The 15,286-nt window shown below is 56.2% G+C and overlaps 1 protein-coding gene across 1 annotated transcript in view; it reads left to right on the top strand.

Moving 5' to 3' along the window:
• Positions 1-15,286, top strand: part of SPOCK2 (SPARC (osteonectin), cwcv and kazal like domains proteoglycan 2) — a 25,279-nt gene extending 9,993 nt beyond the window's left edge. Inside the window, exons 2-11 of the mRNA XM_061405832.1 lie at positions 3,317-3,325; positions 3,694-3,739; positions 3,994-4,108; positions 5,190-5,304; positions 6,929-7,043; positions 7,463-7,582; positions 8,086-8,304; positions 9,740-9,802; positions 11,266-11,403; positions 11,505-15,286. Of these exons, the coding sequence (XP_061261816.1) occupies positions 3,317-3,325; positions 3,694-3,739; positions 3,994-4,108; positions 5,190-5,304; positions 6,929-7,043; positions 7,463-7,582; positions 8,086-8,304; positions 9,740-9,802; positions 11,266-11,403; positions 11,505-11,650 (1,086 nt within the window). The 3' untranslated portion in view covers positions 11,651-15,286. The remainder of the gene's footprint in view (positions 1-3,316; positions 3,326-3,693; positions 3,740-3,993; positions 4,109-5,189; positions 5,305-6,928; positions 7,044-7,462; positions 7,583-8,085; positions 8,305-9,739; positions 9,803-11,265; positions 11,404-11,504) is intronic.

Here is a 15,286-nt window from a genome sequence, read left to right as displayed (position 1 = left end):
CTGCTGAGCCCCAGGGGAGCCCAGGGCTGCCTGCCCTGTGGGCTTGGGTGGCGCCAGCAATGGAGGGCTGAAAAAGTTCCTCAGGTTGTTCCGATGTTCAGCTGTTGCTGAGAGACACCCCAAGAGGGCAAGTGACTTGCTGAGGACGCACAGCGAACCAAGTTTAGAGCAAACCGAGGGTCCAAAGTCCTTGCTACCCATTCCCCTTGTCCCCCTAAGAGCAAAACTTTCCTGTATAGGGTTAGGGTCATAGGGTCAGGCCCAGATGGGAAGTCCTGGCCCAGCTCTTCATCTGTCTTGGGACCCTTGGCCTATTGCCCTGCCTCTCTGAGCCTCCATTTTCTCTCTCTCTTTTTTTTTTTTTTTTTGTGGAGCTGATCCTATCCATTCTGCCCTATTCACAGGAATCTGAGAATAAAAGGAAGACAGACATAAAAATACATGGAGAGGACTTAATTTAAAAACACCATGACATATAAGCCGCTTATATATCCCAGCCTTTCCCCATGTGCCTGCCCTGTGCTGAGCACCACTGGGTGCGGCGGTGGTCATGGCTGGTTCTACTACCAGATAAAATAGATGGGCTTTCCCTTTGCCTAGAGCTTTGGGTCTCAGCCTATGACCTATCTGCCCTCTACCCTGGCCCTGGCCCCAGAGTACTGGAGGTGGGCGCTTCCAAATCCCCATTTCTCAGGAGAGGACAGGGTTGATCGGCAGCAGAGCCGGGATGGAAACAGGCCTGTTTGCTGAGAAGTCTCCGGTGCCCTTATCAGACCGTTTCTCATAATTGCTAGTGAGCCCACTTGGGTGCCATAAACAGACACCACTGCTTTGAAAGGCATTGTTCACACTTGCCAACAGATGCCTCTTTTGCACCTTACAGATGGACCAGCCCACACCTGACCTTAGCAGCTCCTAAGTGTGCCCCTGGTCTCTGCCTCAGAGCAGCCATTCCCATGTCACCCACTGGACTTCCTCATCGCCCCTCTCACTGAGGCCCCTTGGGGTGACCCTGCTCACACTCCTGTGTCTTTGCTCTCCCAGTGGTGGCCGCTTTCTTCTGCACTTGCAGGGGCCCCTCGTGTAGCCTCTCCCTGCTCGTTTCCTGCCCCTGCACTATTCTTCCATCTGAATTCTCTGGTCTCTTCTGTTATAACAGCTTTTATTTGTTGAGTATTCTGTGAACACCAGGCACTTTTCAGACCCTATCTCCTTTTATCTCCGAGTGGTCCCAGGAGATAGATGCTAAGCTCCAACAGGCCAAGGTGCTTGCCCAGGGTGTGCTGGTGGGGAAACGTGGGCTTCTGTGTGACTCCAGGGCCCTCTCCTCATCACTGTTTTCTGACTAGCTTCTCCCATTTTCCTGGGAGTAAGGGCCCTGGGATCTAGAACCACTTAGGCCTCCCCCTACCTCATCCACAGCAGTGGAGACAAGGAGCTCAGCTAGAACCCAGAACAACACTTGTATACGAAAGGGGCTCAAACCTTGTATCCTGAATGAGAGGAGGGAGTCCTACCTTTGCTCAGGTTGGGGTGGGTGGGGATGGCTCCCCACCAGGGCTCTCACACAGCAACTGGACAGGGAAAGTCCCTTTCTTAGAACTCTGTCTTCCACCAGCCCACTTCCCCCTGGATTTCTAATCAGAAATTCTTGGTATTGACCTTTGAGAACCTACTCGGTTCTGAGTCCCAAAGGCTTCTGCTCACAGCCTGGTTAGAGGTTAAAGCAGCAGGGTAGGGCCAGAGTGAAGGGGGAGTGAGCGGGCATCGAGGCCCTCGGCTGACACCCCTCCCTGGTCCAGTTCAGGTGTGAGTGGGTTCTGTGGTACACAAACCTCGTTGGTTGAGAGCGGGTGACTCACACCAGCTACTTCCCCTGTCCTCTTCATAACCTCATGCCCACTCCCCTCCCAAAGAATACCGGGTTGGTGAGAAGACCCCAGTTCAGTGGAGGCCAGCCTCTGCCTTTGCCCCAACTTGTAACTCTAGCCTCAACCACTTGGCCACGCTCAGCCTCATTTCCCATCCATGGTGGAGTAGACACCGCGGGAGGGACCCCTCACCCTGATGAGTTCCTGGAGAAGAAGGACTGGGTCTGGGCTGGCTTCCTTTGGTTCTGGCAAACAGGGAATTATGCTGTAGTTCCCTGAGGGCTGCCCCGCAGTCTCTGTAGAAGCTTGCCCAGGGCAGGGCACAAGAGGACTCCAGCCGCCCTGTGGAGTCAGTTGGCTGCCTGAGCCAGGAGCGTGGGCTGGCCTGTCCAGTGCCCAGGGGGCCGCCCAGGCCAGGTTCCCTGGAAGCCCCTCCTGTGGCCTTCCTCCTGCTGCTCCTGGATCCAAGGGCTGGGGACACTTGGCTGCTTGGACACATATGTGGGTTATTACTTCATTTTCAGATAAAAGATATCTAGCATTGGGTGAACTTTATTGAAGCATCCTTTTTACCTGTGAACACCCAGCACACACTGTTGCCTTGGGTCCCTAATGGTGTGTTGTACCCAGCAGAGCGTTCTATGCTGGGCACCAGGAGACTTTGGTGGGCTTTGAGATGGTGGGACCTGGATGAGGTCCTCTCTTGTCTCTGGGCTTCCTGGCTTCTCCTACACACAGCGGGGGCTGGGACAGATGACCTCAGAGGGGCTTTTCAGGATTTTCTGAGTCAGGATTTGCAGCTGGATGGTGGAACTGAGAAAGCCATCAGGAGGGGCCAAGACCCCCCTTTCTCTCAGTACACCATTTGAGTTCTTCAGGAAAGGTAGATGTTGACTGAAAAACAGTCCCCAGGCAGCCCAGAGGAGAGGCCCGTTCTGCCTCACTTGCATGGTGGGCAGGTGTCAGTTGAGGCGACTGCCCAGGAAAGGACCCTGGCAGAAGGAGAGAAGGCGTTTCTGAAACAGCCAGGGCAGAGGCATAAGAATCCCTTCCCAGGCAGTACGGCCCCTCAGACATCCGTCCTGGTGGTGGGACCAGGGCTGGGCCTTTGGGACCATCTTCAGGGCCTGGAGTGGAAGGATGGGACCTCGTTCTCAAAGCCCTGATCCTCACCTCTACTGCTCCTAAGGCCAGCCCTGAGTATGCCCAGGCCTTAAGCTCTCTATTGTAAAGACATAGGAGTACCATCCTCCAATTGGAAGTCATAGAGATCAGAGGACCGTAGCAGTCAAAGATTATTGCCCAGCACCCACAGTCACATGATGAAGGCCTGGGGAGCCCTGAGACCTTGTGGTCTGAGGATAGGCCGCACACTAAAATCACTGTCTCTCCCTCTCTCCTCCTGCTCCATTTCCTGTGGCCTGCTGATGCTGCCTGATCCCTAGGAGGTAGAGGTGAGTTCTGCCTGGGGCCCCCTGCATAGGTATCTGTAGCTCTACACCCCACTCTTCTCCCTTGCACCCTCACCCCAATTTCTCCTTCCCTGCAGCATTCAGTGTGGGATGGGGGGGTCGGAAATAAGGAACTTAGGGATAAGGCCAGAAGGGATTCTGGACATGGGTTTAGGGGCTAAAGGTCTGGGGCAGGCAGCTGGCAGGGCCTGGGTAGACAGGGTCACCTGGGAAGCCACAAGAATGGTGGCAGTTGGCATGAGGAAGCAGTGGCCCGGGCCCTTGCTCTGTTGGCCCTGGAGTTGAACTTTGGCTCTAGGTTGTAAATCTTAGCCCTTTTCTACCCCCTCACCCACTCTGTCCTTCCCTAGGATGACTACATCAAGAGCTGGGAGGACAATCAGCAAGGAGATGAAGGTAACATGCCCCTCTTACAGGGGAAGGTGACTGATATGAGGACTTGTGACCAGAGGGCAAGTCCTGATTGTGGCCTTGGAGGCTCCTTGGGGAGCCAGGCCCAGATCGAGATGAGACTTCCAAGTTGAGGAGCTGTGGTTATCAAGGGCTGCTAGCGAGGGGGGCTTCCTAGCTCAGAAGTGGGGCTGTGGGCTCCTGGGCTCTCTGACACTGAATCCCAGATGACCTGTGTTCTAACTCTACATCCTCTGCAGCCCTGGATACCACCAAGGACCCCTGCCAGAAGGTGAAGTGCAGCCGTCATAAAGTGTGCATCGCCCAGGGCTACCAGCGGGCCATGTGCATCAGCCGCAAGAAGCTGGAGCATAGGTGAGGGCCTTGGGGAGGTGGAAGGGCTGGAGGGGGTTTGCTTAAAGAGCAAGGGCTGAACTGATCCTCTCCTAGGTAACAATTATCTTTTGCTGCAGATCAAACTACCCCCAAACTTAGTGGCTTGAAGGGACAAATATGCGTTATCATACAGTTTCCGAGGGTCAGGAGCGAGACGTGGTTTTATTGGGTGGTTCTGGCTCAGGGACTGTCAGGGGGTTCCAGTCAAGATGTGCGCTGAGGCTCCCTCATCTGAAGGCTGGACTCAGGCTTGAGGATCCACTTCCAAGCTCACTCACTTGGCTGTTGGCCCTAGTCAAGTGGACCTCGCAGAGGAGGGAAGCAGTGAGGAGCATTTGAGGCTTTAGCTCCAGTCCAAGGGCAAGCAAGACCCTACCTGACTCGAAGACCCTTGGAGAAGGTCTCATCTTCCTCCCCTCTCTGCTTAATCATATAATCAGTGACCAGGGACTTGGGATTGCAATCTTAGATGCCTTTAGGGGCCTGGCAGGTAATGTAAATGCGTGAAGAGAGAGCTTGCATTGGTGATGAGCCAGTCTGGTAGGCCCAGGCCTTATGGAAATGCGGGACCAGGACTCCCATATCTTCCATTTTACCTAGGCCAGAAATCCAGGATTCTTTATGTGAACTCTTCCATTTTGCAAATGTTGGTAAATAACCCAATTGAAAACAAAAATCCTTGGTGGTGCAATAAAATTCGGGTCTACAGACCACAAGTGACCCTTGGGCCATCAGTTTGCAACCTCTGATTTGACCTGACGCCTTATGCCAGTACAACTCCCATTTACATCTTACAGTTGAACCTGGAGTTGAACCTGAGGGCCCTGCTGGAAAGGGGAAGCAGGAAGTGTCTATACTCTGCCTGATTGGTCCCACTTTTGTGAGCGAGAGGAGGGTCTGACTGGGGGTGATGGGAGGTGGGGTGGGGGCAGGGAGGCAGCTGCAAATGCTGTAGATCACCAAGAGCAGCTTCTTGTTGGAACCAGTCTCCTGCACCCTCCCTTCCTCTGTCTCATGTTTGCTTCCATCCCTGTGCCCTCCTATCCCACTCCTCCTGTAGGATCAAGCAGCCCTCTGTGAAACTCCATGGAAACAAAGACACCGTTTGTAAGCCCTGTCACATGGCTCACCTTGCCTCTGTCTGCGGCTCTGATGGCCACACTTACAGCTCAGTGGTGAGCAGCCATGGTCCCAGGTGTGGTGGAGGGAGGGTGCACTTGGGGCCACAGGGAGCAGAGAGAACAACTCAGCCAGGCCTTCTGCGAGGCTCCCAGTAATGATGCGGGGCCAGGCGCGCTTGTCAGCACATCAATGTGGCCAGCCACAGTGCGGACACCAAGCCCAGGAGCCTGAGACAGATCCTGCGCCCGACCTTGGGCAGGTGAGGGGTGGGGCCTGGAGGAGGCCGGTAACTACAAGTCAGAGCAGGTGAGGGAAGGGCTTCAGGAAAACATAGAGGGCAACAGAAGAAAGGAGTTCTGTCATCCAGGTGTTGGGGGTTGACATCTTTCCGTGGTTGGGTATCCATATGGACAGGATGGTTCACCAGCAAGCACCAGGCATTCTGGGACAAGAGGAAGTAATCCTTCGTGAGATGACAGTGTGGGAGGGAATGGTGGTCGGGGGAATGAAGACCAACTTTGTAGGGTTTTTGTAAGGGTTAAATGAGACAATATTTGTGAAAGCATAAACTTTAAGTACCATAGAAATGCAGGTGCTAATTGTGAATGCTCCTACTAGCAGTGAGGACTTGTTTGGTGTTTGGGGGGCATGGACTGTTGGCTGGAGTTGGGTTCTAGGCTTAGGAACCCAATTGGGGTGTGAGGCACATTTAAGAGTCATCTGCTGTGGGTGATGATTGAAGTTGGGGAGGGGATGAGGTCACCAGGGAGAAGAGGAAGGAGAGAAAGAATAAGCCAGAGGGCAGAAGCTGCCTGGAGAAGGCAGAGGGTTACAGAGGAGGCAGGCAGAGCCAGTGGGGGTGGGGAGGAGAGCACCAAGTCACACCACCTGAGGGCAAAACGAGGTGTGGGCAGGAGGCTCTGGTGTGAGGGTCCCTGCTCTGCCCAGGGAGGAGGTGGAGGTCATTAGAAGGTCTGGATTCCAGCTCAGCCCTGTGGCCTTAGCTGAGTCACTGGGCCTCTCTGAATGTCTGTGTTCTGCTGAGCACAAGAAACACAATTTCTCCCTCATGGAGCTGAGGGGGACCAGGTGAGATCATGTAATAAGATGCTACCAGGACCTGAGTTTCATGAGCGGTCATCCCATGGGGAGAAACCAGACACCACCACAGAAAAATGCTTTAAAAGCAAGGAATAAATTAACCTCTCAGAAGCTCTAAAGACCAGGGAATTAGCAGCAGCATCAGTAGGTAGTAGCTGTTTGTTATCAAGAGAGCCCATGGAAGTGACTGTGGGAAGGCCGCGAGGGAGGGGCCCATAGCTGGTTACCCAGGGGCCAAGGGACTGTGGGGAGGGGGAGGAGAGGCCAAGAGGGCAAGGAGGGGGTGGGTGCATGAGGTGAGGGCATGCAGGTACCCTGGGAAGGACAAATGTGCCGAGAGGGCAGGCTGGTGCAGAGTGGACATCCCGGGAGCATTTCATTTCCCGCTTTCCTGGGTCTGCTTCCTCTGACCAGTGTGCACCTGTGGCCTGCAGAGGGAGTGGGAGGGCCTTTCTGCGCTATTTGCAGGTCTGGCCCTCCCATCTCCAAGGGGAAAGGCAAATGTGGCTGCCATGGTAGGCTGGAGGGTGCCCCCAGCAGTGCCCCCGACACCCAGCAGACTTTCTTGTCCTGCAGTGTAAGCTGGAGCAGCAGGCGTGCCTGAGCAGCAAGCAGCTGACAGTGAGATGCGAGGGCCCCTGCCCCTGCCCCACAGAACAGGCCGCCACCTCTACCTCCGACAGCAAACCAGGTAATGAGTGCTGGGCCACGGCAGGTTTGGGGTGGGGGGCGGCTCACTGCCAGGGCTCCTGGGGTCCTCCTTCAGAGCTCTGAAAGGGCAAGGGAGGTTTGCAATGGGAAGGGAGAAGTGACCAAAACCAGGAACAGGCCTGAGGGACCTGTGGAGCTGGAGGGTCTGGTTTGCATGGAGCAGGAGGGCTTGGTCTCATCACAGGGAGCCGTGTGCTTTTGGTCCTAGGGAGTGAGGGGGAGGGGAAGATGGGAGAGGAGGAGAGAGAGCCTCTGGTTTCTAGCTCCCTTTTCCCCCTGGCGCTCCTCGCCACTGCCCGGCCTCCAGGCCTGTAGGGCACCACCCCCAGCCGAGACCATGCTTGCTGCTTCACCCCACCTTCACCCTCTACTCCTTTCTCCCTGTTCTGCCAACTGCAGAGACGTGCACCGGTCAGGACCTGGCCGACTTGGGGGATCGGCTGCGGGACTGGTTCCAGCTCCTTCATGAGAACTCCAAGCAGAACGGCTCAGCCAACAGCGGAGCCAGCCCGGCCAGCGGTATGGGAGCTGCTTGCTGTGCCGGGGAGGAGGGCGGGAAAGTGGGGAGATGGGTGTGCACTGGGGCCAGTTGGCTCCACTGGGGGGTACCCACATTTTTCCCCCTCCTGCCAGACACTGAGCGCCTCAAAGAGCCTAAACTTCAGAACAAGGGGAGGTAGGCTTCAACTGGACTGGAGGGGTTTGAGTTAGCTAAAAGGAAGAACTCCTTAAAATGGGTGGAAAGAAACTAAACCCTGAAATGAGCAGCCAAGGGAAGGTAAGGAATTACTTTCCCTGAAGGTCTTTCTAAACAGGATTTTGACTGGTTTGGGTGGTCCTGTGAAGAGGCTGAGGGGTGGGCCTTCAGCTGTTCTTGAGTTTCTCACCCCAGTGGTCGGATTGATTCTGAGCTGTCCTGACCCTGAACAGAGAGCTGGGGCTGACAGAGAGTTGGAGGGATGGACAGACAGACGGATGGAGTGATTACCTCAAGCAGGTCTGAACTGTGGCTTTCTCCTCAGGGCTGGACAAGAGCCTGGGGGCCAGCTGCAAGGACTCCATCGGCTGGATGTTCTCCAAGCTGGACACCAGTGCTGACCTCTTCCTGGACCAGACAGAGCTGGCTGCCATCAACCTGGACAAGTACGAAGTCTGCATCCGCCCCTTCTTCAACTCCTGTGACACCTACAAGGACGGCCGGGTCTCCACCGCTGAGTGGTGCTTCTGCTTCTGGAGGGAGAGTGAGTGGGCCCCTCCCCAGGCCCCTGCCTGCCATGCGGGCTCTGCCTCCTACTCCAGGCTCCCTCTGGGAGTCAGGTGGCTACCTCTTGGCCACCTCCCACCACCCAGAACCTTGCCAGCTCCCCAGCTTCCTGCACTCTTTAGCACCTCATCTCTTGGAGCCCAGGGGAACCAGCACGTGGACCCCCTTCCTCAGCAGGCCCTGAGTGGATATTATGGGTCCTGAAGCTTGTGCACTTTTGGAGGCCTACTTTGAGGAAGAGTATTAAAAACTACAAATGTAAAATTTCTAGGGCCCCTCAGAGGGCTTGGAAGAGACTAAGGGGTCCTGAAGCTGAAGCTTCATTGGCTTCTTAGTGATTCCACTTTTGAACGCATCTCATAGTATACGCCCCAAATATGGGTGTGCATGTGATCATTAGAGATGTGGTGTCATTTGCCAGCTTTTTATATCCTGAACCAAAGCGGGACACACACCTAGAGACCACCTAGGTCAAGGGGTAACCATCATCGATGGGGAAATTGAGGTTCCAAGGGGTCAGCTGACCAGCCAGAGGTGGGGCAGCCCCTGCTCTGCCTCTGGTGTTTGGCCTGGTCCCCACTGTGGTCGTGTGGTGGGAGGGTTACAGCATCTGTGGCCTGAGGCTGAGGCTTCCGCTAGGGCTCCACCGTTAGCTGGTTTGGGACCCTGGGCAACTGAATGGGGAGATAACAATACCTCAGAGACTGTTGTGAAGATGAAGTGAGAAAAATCTGGGTGCAGAGCACCATGTAAATCACAGCTCCCCCTGCCAGTGTCTCATGTTTTGATCAGTCTCATTGTCCCTAACTGTCCAGGCTTCCACTCTCTCCGCATGGCTCCAGCAGCACTTATTACTTCCCAGGCCTTTGGAGCTCATGCTCTCTGTTCTGTACAGCAGCCGTCTAGCTGGGAGCTGATCTCATTTTACAGCCAGTCGGGCCTCATGCTGGGAAGGGCTAGGGGACTTCTCAAGGTCACAGACAAGTTAGATTTGGCTGCCAGTTATTTTCAGGCCTCCACTGAATGTTCCCTCCAGCCTTATGTTGCCCTGGAGGCCTCTCACCCTGGGGAATCTGTGCATTCACCCCCACCTCCTCTTCTGAATCCTGTTTATTTATCCCATGAGTCCCCAATACCCTCCCCAACGCCCTGGGGAGCCTCAACCCATCCCACAGCCTTGGAATAGCCTCTCTCAACTGGAACCTGGGTGTTCTCACCTGGCAGAGCCCCTCTGTCGTTTCAGGGGACCTTAGAGGGATCAGTGCATCCCGCAGTCGGCAGTGTGTCAGAGCCCGGGTATTTTAATTTTGCAAAGCCCCCTGCCTGGTTGCTAAGCCTTGGGTAGGGGGGCTCAGTGAGTCCCGTCAGCACCACGGGCTGGCCCCCATCAGAGGCTGCTTCTCTCCCCACAGAGCCTCCCTGCCTGGCAGAGCTGGAGCACATCCAGATCCAGGAGGCTGCCAAGAAGAAGCCAGGTGAGGAGGCAGGTGCCCCAGGGTACCTCTGAGGCCCAGAGGCTCTAGCCTGTGGGTGTCGTGGAAAATGCTGAGTTCAGAGGAGGCCCTGGCTTAGGAAGACAGGAGAGGGAAATTCCTCTCCTGTTTATCCTCGTGGTGAGGCAAGGTCTCCCAAACAGCCCCTCAGTGTGTTTTAAGCACTAATTTTGTGCCCATTCCTGCTGGGACTGTAGGTAGAAATACGGAAAGTTCCTTGAACCCTCCTTTCAATTCAGTTCAGTCAGTCAGTTCAGTTCAGTCGCTCAGTCGTGTCCAACTCTTTGCAACCCTGTGGACTGCAGGGTGTGCAAAGCTGAAGGGAGGACCCCCCCCCCAACAGCAGATGCTCATGTTCTCAGCAAATACTTGAGTGCCGACTCTGGAGAGACAGCAGTGAACCCTCGCAGATCAGAACTGATGGGCAAGACAGACATGGTCCCTGGACTCAGAAAGCACACAGGCTACTTGGGGAAACACAACCCACAAATTGACACAACAGAAAGAGCTCCTGTGTGTGTGGTGCCGAGGGAGAGCACAGCGGACAGAAGTCAGCAAAGGCCTCCCTGGGGTGCTGGTGTCCAAGAGGAGAGCTGAGGGGATGAGAGTGAGCCAGCCAGCAGCAAAGCCGAGGGCAGGGAAACGTTCTTGGGAAACAGAAAGCTCATGCTCTTGGCTGAGCCTGGTGGGTGAGCGGACAGATGTCCACGAGGCAGGTCCCATGGGGCCTCCCAGTTCCTGAGTGCAGCCTGGCATTTAACTGAGCAGTGACACCAGCGTACATGGAGCCCCCTAGAACCTCCCACAAGGCCGTACCGACTGAGAGCCCAGTGGCCCTCGGGCTGGGTGTAGCACCACTTCTGTCAGGAAGCCAGTCTCTGCCTCCTGGGAGCAGTCCTCTCTGGTCTGTGCTCCTGGAGCGTGTGCACTGAGCAGCTGTCCTTTTACGCAGGTCACCCCACAGAGTGGGCAGTCTGTCTATCCCCAGGGCCCCGGGGTGGGGGTCTCACTGATTGAACTAAGGAGCAATCTGAAGGAAAGTGGGGGGCCCCAAGGGCAGGTCAGAATCAGAGGGCTGGGAGGAAAAAGCTGGGCATTAGTAGGCCTAGGCGCAGCCCAGGATCCAGGGCGTCTGGCACAATGAGGTCAGATTGGCCATCCTACAGGACTGGGGGGCCGTGGAGGCAGATGGGACCCATAGCAGGGGCTGAGCAGGTGGCTTAGAAAGGAAGGCTTTTTTGTTTGTTTGTTTCTGGTCAGTTGAACTGGAAGAAACGTTGGCGTCCAGCCCTGGGTGTCCGAGCTTGTTAAATGGTTGGTAGCTGGTCTGGCTGGGCTCTGGTGGGGCCCACGTGCTTGTGAGTCTGAGGTTCCGGGAGCCACCTCTCAAAGGAGCCCACACCCTGAGGCCCCTGCTCTGACCCTATGGGGCCTGCCCCACGCAGGGATCTTCATCCCGAGCTGTGACGAGGATGGTTACTACCGGAAGATGCAGTGTGACCAGAGCAGCGGAGACTGCTGGTGTGTGGACCAGCTGGGCCTGGAGCTGACCGGCACCCGCACACACGGGAGCCCTGACTGTGGTAAGCCAGGGGCCGGCAGCCGGGGGCCCCGCTTGCTGGGCTGGGCTGGGCTTCCCTGCCGGCAGGGTCCTAACCTGCCCCTTGGCTGGTTCCCCTCACAGACGACATCGTGGGCTTCTCAGGGGACTTCGGGAGTGGTGTCGGCTGGGAGGACGAGGAGGAGAAGGAGACGGAGGAAGCAGGCGAGGAGACAGAGGAGGAGGAGGGCGAGGCGGGCGAGGCGGACGATGGAGGCTACATCTGGTAGACGGCCCACGGGGAACCGGGGCAGGCCAGGGTGCTGACGGCCGGGGAGACACGGCAGCAGAGACCTGGACAGAAGCAGGCAGATTACAAATGGATCCAGAAAATACAGCCTAAAGGACCCTGGCTCCAATGGGGAGGACCAGACGTGTGAGTGCGCATGGCACGTGTGTGGATGCACGGCCAGGATGTATGACTGCGTATGCAAGAGTGTGTGTGTGTGTGTGTGTGTGTGTGTGTGGCATGCACTGACAAATGTGTCCTTGGTCCACACTGCTAGTGGCAGAGGGTCACCCAAAGGCCCCTAAGGCCTCTTGTAGTTGTTTTCTTCCATTTGTTACTTTTGAAATACGCACATTCACACATATGCACACCCTGCAAAGTGAAAATTGATTCAGAATGGCTTCTGTGCCCTCTTGCCAGCCCCCCAGCCCCATCCAAGCCGCCCTGTCACCCTGGGGTTCCTGGTCCTGCCTTTCTGTCCTTGCCTCAACCAGCCCCCTCCTCCTGCCTGTGCCCTTCCCTGCTCCCCGCGCCCCACCCCCCACCCCCCGGCCCTGTCCCTTCTGGAGTCAGGCCCTGGCCTGGTGGGATGGGTCCCAAAGGGGAGGGAGGGCAGGGAGCTGTCTGCTGGCCGGTTTGGCTCTGACATTCCCCCTCCTCAGACTCAGATGAGGTGAGTCGGGCACCCACCTTAGGGAGCCCTTTCCCTCTGCTGGACTCTCCTCCTAACCCAGGCCAGGGTGAGCCGTGGTGGCTGAGAAGCTGGGGGCAGAGGCTGAGAGGTGGGGGAGGAGAAGGACTCGCCAGGCTGCTGGGATGGTGAGGGGGCCACGTGAGTGGGGGCGGGGGGTGGGGGGGGCGCCAGCGGGAGCTGCTTTTGCAGATCTCTTAGAGCTCTTAGGAGGAGAGGCGGGGTCGCCCTGATGTCAGAACAGCTCGGGCCTTCCCTGCAGCTCTCGGTGGGGCCTGGTCTGTGCTGCTCTGTGGAGGCAGTGGGTGGCAGTTGTGCAGCTGAGCTCCCTCTGCTCCTGTCGGGGTGGGGGTGCACACCTTCCCCGTCTCCCTGGTTGGGGCCCCCACTCCAGGAGCCTAAAGATCAGGCAGCAGATAAAGAGCCTGGGTCTCGCCAGTGTGTGTGCCACCTCCTCCCTGACCCCTTAATAAATGCTCCCCTCCCATCCAGACCCATAAAGGCATTGTCCCTGAGGTCCTGTGACGGAGGGGACAGCTGCAGCCTTATGCCCTCAGAGACCACGACATTTCCCGTCCCTCCTCCGAGAGAGGCACCCCTGGGCTGTTTCCAGCCCCAGTCCTCTCAGCTCCTGGGCTTTTCCCTCCTCCCCTATGAAGGATCCTAGGGCCGCTGTAGTGGAGGGCCTCTCTAGCGCTGGGGTGTTTAGGGCTGCGAAAAGTCAGAGGGGACGGGTCTGGGGTAGCCAGAATCTGAGGCGCTGTCTCAGTGCTTCCCCAAATCTGCTTACCAGGTGGCAGCTGGGGTGGATGAGCAGGTACCCCCTGGTTTGTTTTGTTTTTTTTCCTACTCTGTCCAGTTCTCCCTGTTGAAGCAAATTTCCTAACACTTTGGTAAAGAATTTCTTTCCTGGGTTTGGGCCTCTGATGCCCTATGGTGTATGGCAAGTGCTGTGTGTATGTGTGAGTGTGTGTGTGTGTGTGTGTGTGTGTGAGTGAGCCAAGGGGGCCTGGCGTGTGAGGAGGAGCACCCTGTGTGCTGGGTGGTGGCAGGTGTGGGGTCCATGTGGTGAAGTTCCCTGGGCAAGCCTCCCAGCCTGGCTCCCTGTCTTCTTTACTTCCACCCTGGGATTCATATCTTCTAGGTCCTCCCTTGAGGGGAAATAACGAAACTCCAGTTAGCCCCATGAACCGCTTCTTATTCTCCAGCACAGTTCCAGCTGTTAAGGTGTCCCGCGCTGCCCCAGATCCCCCTTGCCCGTCTCCCGCTCCGCTTCCCAGCCTCCCAGCCCGCCCTCTGCTCCCCTGCTCAGTTCAGGGAAACACCGGTCCAGTCAGCCCTCTGCTCTCTGAGCGCAGCCCCTCTCAGAGCTACTTGAAACTTTGTGCTCTCACAGGATTGGAGTCTGTCTGTTTCCTCCCTCTGCCCTGGCTCAGACTTCTGGAACCATCTCCTGGGCGCAGCTGTTGAGGATGTTGGGGCGTCCTGGGGTGGAGGAGGGGCACCCCTCTCCTCTCACAATGGCCCTCCCCTCCTGGGGGCACGCATCCTCTCCGTGTCTCTGGGTCTTCTGGCTGTGCACGTTTTTATGACCTTGTATATATGTTGTAGAAAGAAAGCAAAAGACACTGAACTAGACGCTGGTGGGACTCAGGGGTCCAGCCTTGCCCTGTCTGAAGCCCCTATGCTGCTTCACCCCACTTTCTGGGACCGAGGCCCCCCAAAGTTAGACCAAGCAGCTTGAGCCCAGTGGGCTGAAGGCCTTCAGGTTACTTCCTGTCAGACAAGGTGCAGGTTTCCTTGTGAGCAAGACTGCAGGGCTGTCCCTCCTCACTCCTTGGATGTGTGCCCTCGACCAAGCTGTCTGCCACCCGGCCTCTTCTGCATCCCTCTTCTCTGTGTCCTCTCTCTGTCCTGTCCCCACTCCCCTGGTTTAGGCAGGCAGTGGAATTTGAGTTGTGTTGAAAAGAGCGTGACCAGATTTTCAAAGAAATTTCTGGCCTGGCTCTAGAGCTGCCCTTGGCCACCCCAGTCTCCTTTCCCCTGGGTGCTGGGAGAGACAGTCACGTCTAAATGGGACAGGTTGGAGTCAGAACAAACAAATGTGCCTTGAGAGACCACTCAGAGAGGATTCAGGGCAATGGGGAAGGAGGTGTGAGAGCTCAGGAAGGAGGAGGAGGGAAGCACAGCCGATGAGAGCGTGAGGGGGCGTGACTGCGCCCCAGTACCCCCTGGGGCTGTGACCACATGTGGCCATGGCCACACTTCTGTCCTCATGCCACCCCATCTGGGCAGGCCACCCACTCACCCCTCATGAGCTCCATGTGCTTTCAGCTTCACCAGAGTGGGTGGGGGGTCCATGGGCATCAACCTGGGGACCCTCCATTTCACCAAAGCCTCCCCCTCAGCCCTTGGGGAGAATGAATGGCTAATCCACTGACCCCCAGCATCATCATGAGGCTGTGGACTGGCAGGGGTCAAAGGGAAGAGACACTGGGGGTGCAAAAGGAGACTCGAGACATCCAAGGAAGTCCCAAGCAGAGCTTATAGCCTGAAGCCTACTTAAACTGTGTTATGTGCAATAACTGAGCTTAGAGTTAAGAATTGTGTTCAAGTGCTTGGATTTCCGTCTGTATATTTAAGTGCTGAAACTGTATCTCTCAGTAATTTTAGATGTCTTTAAAAAAAAATCGAAAAACAAAGTGTTAGACCGTGTCTGTGCATTGATGGGCACTCAAGCGTCCCGTGGGTCACCCACCCTCTCCCCTGTGCCCCACCTCCCTTTCACATGCCCCCTCCCCCCAACCTCTACTTGGGGACCCTGCCTCGTGTTGTCTTTATCTGCCTATTAACTCAGCCTAAGAAAGCAAGTACACTTCACACATGCATAAAGGAAATCAAATGTTATTTTTAAGAAAACTGAAAATAAAAACTTTATAAACACCA

The sequence above is a fragment of the Bos javanicus genome, chromosome 28 (genome assembly GCF_032452875.1).
Source record: "Bos javanicus breed banteng chromosome 28, ARS-OSU_banteng_1.0, whole genome shotgun sequence".
Classification (NCBI taxonomy): domain Eukaryota; kingdom Metazoa; phylum Chordata; class Mammalia; order Artiodactyla; family Bovidae; genus Bos; species Bos javanicus.
This window is presented reverse-complemented; position numbering and strand designations above follow the sequence as displayed.